The sequence below is a fragment of the Elephantulus edwardii genome, unplaced genomic scaffold (genome assembly GCF_000299155.1).
Source record: "Elephantulus edwardii isolate Elephantulus edwardi_28Jun2011 unplaced genomic scaffold, EleEdw1.0 scaffold00419, whole genome shotgun sequence".
NCBI lineage: Eukaryota > Metazoa > Chordata > Mammalia > Macroscelidea > Macroscelididae > Elephantulus > Elephantulus edwardii.
Genome location: NW_006400169.1, coordinates 1,134,782 through 1,143,313, shown reverse-complemented (window position 1 = coordinate 1,143,313; position 8,532 = coordinate 1,134,782). Strand labels below are relative to the sequence as shown.

Below are 8,532 nucleotides of genomic sequence, written 5' to 3'. Positions count from 1 at the left end.
TATAGATATTGTCCTGTCACTGACAATATTGTACTTCAAGACAGATCTAGCAATGAGTTTTTTAACTATAAAAGCAACTCCATTTTTCCTCACTTTTTCATCTCCAGAGTAATATATCATATGGTCATCCGACTCAAAATGCCCCATGCCAGTACAATCAGAAAACCTGACCTTGTGGATGTATCAGGGTACTGCACCCAACCAAAACTCAATTCACATGGTACATTCTCCAGAATCTATCACATATTAGGTCACAACTAATTAATAAACACTGAAATAATACAAAGTACTTTCTCAGATAACTATGCCATAAAACTGGAAATTAACCACAAGAGGGTAAAGCTTACAAAACCATCCATGTGAAAATGGAGTAACACTCTGCTAGAATAACTCTCTGGGTTATAAACTAAATAACAAAATAAAAACTTCCTTGAAACAAATGAAAATGAAAATACAACACATCAAAATCTCTGAGCTAGGGCTAAGGTATTCCTCAGGGGGAAGTTCACAGCAATAGGCACACACATAAAAAAGGAAAAAAGTAGATAATTCAATGATCTAACTCAACACTGATTAAAAAGAAAAATAACAACAATCTAATCATACAGCTTCTAGATGAAAAGAAATTATAAGAATAAGAGCTGAAATCAATGCGTTACAAAACAGAAAAATGACTGAAACCATCAATAAGACCATGACCTGGTTTTTTGTTTTTTTTTTTTCATGACCTGGTTTTTCAGAAGGGCCAATATAATTGACAAACCACTGGAAAGTGTAACAAAAAACCACATATAACTGAATGAAGAAATTACCGAGGTGACACCACAACAGAACCAGATGAAATTAAATCAATAATATAAGAATACTATGAAAAGCCATACTCTGACAAATTTGAAAACTTAGGAAAAAAATGAACAAATGTCTTGAAACTCTTGCCCTACCCAAATTGACGAGGACCGATGTAGAACACCTGAACAGACCCATCACAAAAGAAGAAATTGAACAGGTCATAAAAATACTTCCGTATAAAAAAAGTCCTGGACCAGACAGCTTCACAGCTAAATATTACCAAACATTCAGAGATGAGCTATTGCCACTTCTACTTAAATTATTTCCAAAAATTTAAAAAGAAGGAACACTCCCAGAGTCATTCTATGAAGGAAGTATAACCCTAATACCAAAACAAGGCAAAGACATTATCAAGAAAGAAAACTACAGACCAATGTCTCTCATGAATATAGATGCAAAACCCCTTAACAAAACTCTATCCAGTAGCAAAACCAATTCAGCAAAGTGGCAGGATACAAGATCAACATACAGAAATCAAATGGATTTCTCTACAGTAAAAAAGAGAATACAGGACTGGAGCTGAGAAAAACAATAACCTTCACAATAGCTAATCACAAGATTAAATACTTAGGAGTAAACCTAACCAGAAGCACAAAGCATCTGTTCAAACAAAATTATGAAACATTATTACAAGAAATAAAAAGAGAACTGGAGGGGTGGAAGAATATCCCTTGTTCATGGACAGGAAGACTCCATATTGTGAAAAATGACAATACTACTAAAGGCAATTTACACTTTCAATGCAATCCCAATACAAACACCAATTGCATTCTGCAACAAGATGGAAAAGGTAACCTCCAATTTAATTTGGCATGGAAAGAGGCCCAGAATAAGCAAATCACTCCTTAAAAAAGAGAAACAAGGTAGGAGGCAACTCACTCCCTGATTTCAAATCCTACTACACTGCCATGGTGGTCAAGACAGCGTGGTACTGGTATAATGACAGACACATAGATCAATGGAATAGAACTGAGAATCCAGAAATCAGCCCATCTACCCATGGTCAACTGATATTTGACAAGGAGATGATGAAATCAGTTAAGTGGGAAAACGACAGCCATTTTAATAAATGGTGCTGGCAAAACTGGAAAACTTTCTGCAAAAAACTCAAAAAAGATCCACACCTCACTCCATACACAAAAACCAATTCAAAGTGGATTATGGACCTAGGACTAAAACCAAGGACTATAAACTTCATTAAAGAAAAGCTTGGGAGAACTCTAGAAGTTCTATTCCACAACAAAAACAGTCTTTCAAGCACCTTGGAAAATCTACAACCAGGAGAGGATAAAAGAGATGAATGGGATCTTCTAAGACTTAAATCCCTAGACACATCAAAAACCTTCTCCAACAGGTTAAAAGGAGAGGCACAGATGTGGAAAAAATATTTGGTAATGACATGTCTGATAAGGGACTTATATCTAGAATTTATAAAATATTAGAGCATCACAACAAGGTAAAGGTTAATAACCCAATTGAAAAATGGGTACAGGATATGAACAGACACTTCACCAAAGAAGACATTCAGATGGCAAACAAACACATGAAGAAATGTTCAAAATCCCTAGCTCTAAGAGAGATGCAAATTAAGATAACTATGAGATATCATCTCACCCCAGTAAGAATAGCAAAATTTAACAGAGCAGCAAATATCAAATGCTGGCGAGGTTGTGGAGAAACTGGAACCCTTATTCACTGTTGGTGGGAGTGTAAAATGTTGCAAACACCATGGAATTCTATATGGCGTTTTCTCAAAAAGTTGCAAATAGAAATACCATTTGACCCAGCAATTCCACTACTGGGAATTTACCCTAAAGAAACAACAACTGCCATCCAAGCAGATATATGCATAGCCATGTTTATTGTGGCTTTGTTCACAATAGCAAAGAGCTGGAAACAACCCAATGGCCCATCAACAAACGAATGGAAAGAGAAGCTCTGGTGTATCCACACAGTGGAATACTATGCAGTACTGAAAAATAAGGAATTAATGAAATATTATGCAATATGGATGACCATGGAGGACATTATGCTGAGTGATATATCTCAGTGACAAAAGGACAAATATTGCATAGGGTCACTATTGTAAAATGGGTGTGACATCACGGTAGAGCGAAGACAGAAAAGGAGGTGAGGAATTATGTATACTGCATTGAAAAAGATGAGGGAGAGAACTGTTTAAAAGGGATATGTGATTGGGTATTACTGTCACTACAGAAGTCCAGAATGAAGGCTGCACAGTAGAGTGGACTTGGGTGCAGGGATTGCATAACAATGAGAGTTTTTTGTTTACTTTTCAAGGAGAAGAATGAGTTGGGAGGGAAGGGGTGGGTAGGGAGAAAAGTGCAACAACGAATGACTGGAAACCCTAAGTCTCTGTGAACTTTCATTAAAATTAATAAAAAAAAAAAAGAATAAAACAACAACAATGAGCAATCACATCACTCCAAAGACCATAGCAAACTCCACTAAGCTGGTGAACACGTATTCCCGAGGGTGTGGAGAGAATGGAACTCTCACACATTGTTGGTGGGAATGTAAAATGGTGCAATCACCAGTTTAAAGAAAGACGTACAGTTTAAAAATGTTTCCTTAAAAAGCTGAAAACCGAAATGCCATTCAAATCACTAACAGATATATATCTTAAAGAAATAAGAACACAAAGAGATATATGTACACCCATGTTTACAACAGCATGGCCAGAGAGCATGGTGCTGTGTACGTGGGAGTTGTGTTGTGGCGGTCTCTGGAGCGGGGCGACTCTGCCTCCAGGAGCCAGGGAAGCCACGCTTGGCCTTGGGTTGAAGGCAGCGGCGGCTTTAAGCCCCAAGGGAGAAGAAGAGGAGAGAGGAGACGGCCATAATCTCCCAGATTCGCCCTACCCAGGGTGGCTGTGATCCTTTGGCCAGAGAGCATGGTACTGTGTATGTGGGAGTTGTGTTGTGGCAGTCTCTGGAGAAGGGCGACTCTGCCTCCAGGAGCCAGGGAAGCCACGTTTAGCCTTGGGTTGAAGGCAGCGGCGGCTTTAAGCCCAAAAGTGCCCAAGGGCCGCAGTCTTTCACTGTTTTTGTTCAGATATTCCTCTAGGTCGTATAGCCCCGGTGTACAAGTTGCTGTCCAGCAGTCACTTGTGGTTGCTGTGAGGCTGAACACTGTGACAAGGATGTGTCAAATGTGTTAATGGTTGGCTACCCAATTCGGACTGAGAGTGGGGTGGAGCTCCCGATTAAACAAGCGTGGAAGGAGGATTGGCGTCCACTTCCATAATAGCTTGCCTCTGGAAACCCTATGAACTTGGAGAGAGGATGAAAGGCACCCAAGCGTCGAGGACTCTCCTTCATAGGGTCGCTATGAGTCGCCTGCGACTCGATGGCACTTAACAACACATTCACATAATGAAGTATTATACAACTTGAAAAACAATTTATGAAACTTTACATAAAATGGATAAATCTACAGAATATTATGCTAAGTGAAATAAATCAGTCACAAACGGACAGGTACTGTATAAGACTACTATTATGAAAAGAAAGTGTCCACAGAGAGAATTATATAAGCATGGTTACCAAGGAGGCAGAAGGGGGGTATGCAGAAAATGAATTCATCAATAATGCTTATTAATGTGGGTGAAGAGAAAGACAACACAAAATAAGTGGACACTCCCACACTATGGAATTGTAATGAACGTAAATAACAGAATGTGTACAAATGATTATCTGGAAAAATGAAACGCTTTGTAAACTTTCCCTAAAATCACAGTTAAAAACCCCTAAACAAACCAACAAAGGCAAACACAAAACAAAGCAAACAAAAAGCCTCCACAACTACAGAATAAGCAATAACTTACTTTTCAGAATTTTAATAGAGTTAAGCCCTACAAACCTGATATTTAACGAATGGAAAGCAATTATTAAATTACCTTCTTTATTTTTAAAAAGAAAAATGAAGGTTGCATAGTGGAATGTACTTGGGGCGGTGGGAGGGATGTGGGGGGATTGTGTACCAGGGAGGGAGTGTTTCTTTTACTTTTGAAAGAGAGGAGCGAACTGGGGGGAGGAGGGGAGAAGGGCTGGGTGGCGAGAGAAGTGCAGCAATGAATGAATGAATGGAAATCCAAAATCTCTCTAAATGTTCATTAAAATTATTAAAAAAAAATAAATGATAGAACAAGCACATATAAGTGAAAATAGGATCTCCTGGCAAATTTCAGAAAACTCACAGGTGTTCCTGGTGCCACTCGGGACACGATCACAGGCATCTTCTGGTCACATCCTCCCTGAAGAAGAGCAAGGTCAGGCAGTGAGACAACCGTTATGCAAGGAGGTTGTAATTCAGAGAAAATGGAATAGAACAGAAATTTTACATTACCTTCACATTGAAACCAAATCTTCCATTTTCATCAGGTTTCATTCTAATTAGAACAAGATTATCATGTGGAATACCACCATTTGGCTTAAGAAGACAAAAAGAAATAACATAATTTTCCTAATTTGTAATTGTTTCTTCAGATATACATGAAAGCATCCTTTTTGTTTGCTGATATAATCTATGATATATGAGAAATCATTAATTTTAATTAAAACATTAGTTGCACAATGTATATTTTTATAGACTAACTTGTATCTATCTCAACTAGATATATTCTTCCAAAGCTTCCTGCCCAAATATGTTTGACCATAAGTGCCAGAAGAAACAGCATATTTTATTAATCACTATCTCTAGCATCTGAGTTAAAGTTTAACACACAGCAAATATTGATAGGTGTTCTGTGAGCTTCCATTTTCCTAATATGTGTTTCCTTTTTTTCCTATGCAGTTTTATTGAAATACATAATTTACCCTTACAATATGTACACTTTGGTGGTTTTTATTATAGTTGCAGAGGTGTACAAACACTATTATAATAAATTTATAATAAATTTTAGAACCTCCAAAAGAAAACTTGTATCTCTTAAGAGCAGTCACTGTCAACTGTGTTTGAAATCCCTAGTCGTAGCTGACAACCAATCTAAGCTCTCTCTCTGTTTTGCTGTAAGATGCCAATGAGTTGACTACAATGGAAAACAATCGTATGAGCAGTAGATTGCCTTCACCGATCCTGTGCTATCCTATGGTCTCCAACACACTCAAGTCTACTGTTGCAATCATTGTGCCAACCCATCTTGCTAAGGGTCTTCCTCGCTCTCATTTACCAACCCTCCACTTTTCCAAGCATAATGTCTTTGTCTAACGACTGGACCCTTGTGAACAAGCCCAAAGCATATGAGACCAAATTTCACCAACCTTGCTTCTAAGGACACCCTGGTTGTACTTCTTCCAAGACAGGTATGATTGGTTCTTTTAAGGTAGTCCAAGGCATACTCAGGACTCTATGCCAACACCATAATCTCTCTTGAGATTGCATTATTCTGTATATTTCATATAAACTAAGACATATAACATATAGTCCTTTGTAACTAGTTTCTTTCACTAAGCATGCTTAATAAACATTCTCTGAGGAGTGCTGTAATTTAGTGTCACAGGGACATGCCTACATTCTATAGACATAAATCCACAGTTTCCAACTTTTTCACCATTTCTGACACCAGCTGTTTATCCACAGCATTTCCTACTTCTCTACTGGGTTTGATAATTTGTTGCAGTGACCACTCTGAACTGAAAAGTCACATCCAAAATTATGTCATCTACTAGAGGAATTAACAAGAAGTTAATAGGCTAAAATTTGGGATTAGGATCAGGAAGCAAAAGGAGAGATATGGAAGTTTTCCCTCACAGAAGCTTGCAAAGTATCTTTCCCTTCTTCAGTCAAAGACAACTTCAGACTAGGCTATGATTCTCATCTGCTCTCTGCTGCTAGCTGGCTTGTCTCAGCCATGCCTGCAGGGCAGTCTTGGTTATGCACGGGCCCTCTGCCTTTGTCCTCTTACCATCAGCTTTTTTGCTACTAACTGGTCAAGGTCACAGCCACATGGTTTTGAGGCTCTCTGTCACTGGACCCTTTTTCATTGGATTAGTATTATTGCTCCTGGTGTGTATTTCACCTCTGGCCTGTATTATACGTTATTCCCCTTCCAGGAACTCTGGAACCAAAGTGCCCTGCCATAGACTTTTCTTGATCTTGTAATTCCCTCTCTTTTTTTTGGCTCTAAAATCTTCTGTGCTTACATAAGCAAACTCCTTGTCAGTTTCAAAACACTGCCCATCAAGCAGGATTGCTGACTGAACACACTTGTTGGTGGAGTGCAAGTCACTCAATACTCCTGGCTGAATCTGCAATCCAGTATCTAAAACTAAATTTACCAATCTCCACAGGCTTTAAAATAGGTAAATCAAAGGGAAAACTGCAGCTCAAGAGCAGACAAGTATTAAACCATTAAGTATTAAACCATAAAGATGTTCATAACTTAGCCAGTAAATGTCAAAGAACTTAAGGAAATTCTGTCCAAATTCTCAGTGTAGAAAATAATCTGGGAAAGGAGAATTGATGCCTTTGAGCTGTGGTGCTGGAGAAGAGTATTGAGAATACCATGGACTGCTAGGAAAACAAACAGATTTGTCCTGGAAAGGGTTAAACCGGGTGGCTCCTTGGAAGCAAGGATTCTGAGGCTCCGTCTAACATACTTTGGACATGTTGTGAGGAGAGACCGGTCCTTGGAGAGGGACATCATGCTTGGGAGGGTGGAGGGACAGCGCAGGAGAGGAAGGCCCTCTATGAGGTGGATTGATTCAGTGACTGGGATAATTGGGATGGGAGTGTCAGAGACAGTGCAATTGGCACAGGACAGAGCGGAGTTTAGGGCTGTTGTACATAGGGTCGCTATGAGTCGCAGGCGACTCGACAGCACATAACAACAACAACAACAACAACTCCCTCAATGAGGGAGTGCTGGTGGCTTAGCTGTAAAAACTTACATTATCAAAGCAAAGGTATATGGTTCAGATATACCAGCTGCTCTGTAGAAGAAATATGTGCAATCTCCTCCCAGGCAACTTACTGTCTTTGAAAACCCACTGGAGGGTCAGCTATGGGTTGGTTGACTGCACAAAGCAGGTAAGAACAAGGGCAAAAGCAACTTTTCTGGTTGTACGTGAAAACCAATCTCCCAATATACATTTTCAAACAACCAAGACAAAAAGCCATGTAAAGGAATTGATTTCACCATAGATGTATCTAGCTAATTCATACTTATCTGGCAAGAATAGGGCAGAGATGATCTCTTCTGGGAACTCTCTCATTAATTCCACAACTAAATACTTTACTCATATGTATTTGGTGATGGGAGCTCTACTTAGCCAGTTCCTTACTACTAGGTAACTAGAGTTCCCATTACCAAATTCATAGGAGTAAAGTATTTCGTTGTTGCACTGCCAATTTATGGGCATGCCATCTGAATCTGCAAGCTGTTCTGTGAGATAAAGGTGGAAAACCTCCTGCCCTGTGATTTACAGCCTCTGAAAACCCACTGGAAGGTCATGTGTGAGTCATTTCTGACTTGATGGCACTTAACAATAACAGAAAGTCTGTGAAGATCCTTTATTTCTGATTGTAGGATTTATCAAAAGATGATGGAAGGAATATACTGAGTCACTGTATCAAAAGGAATTGGCAGATACAGAAGAATTTAATGAAACAGCATTTGAGCCAGAGCCTATGGTGATGAAGGCAGAAGTTCAAGCTGCTTTG

At 39.0% G+C, this 8,532-nt stretch overlaps 1 protein-coding gene across 1 annotated transcript in view; it reads right to left on the bottom strand.

Moving 5' to 3' along the window:
- PTPN4 (protein tyrosine phosphatase, non-receptor type 4 (megakaryocyte)) overlaps window positions 1-8,532 on the bottom strand; it is a gene marked incomplete at its 3' end in the record, with an annotated part of 444,194 nt that overhangs the window by 64,199 nt on the left and 371,463 nt on the right. Inside the window, exons 16-17 of the mRNA XM_006902506.1 lie at window positions 5,218-5,301; window positions 5,069-5,125 (exon numbers count right to left, since the gene is read on the bottom strand). Of these exons, the coding sequence (XP_006902568.1) occupies window positions 5,069-5,125; window positions 5,218-5,301 (141 nt within the window). The remainder of the gene's footprint in view (window positions 1-5,068; window positions 5,126-5,217; window positions 5,302-8,532) is intronic.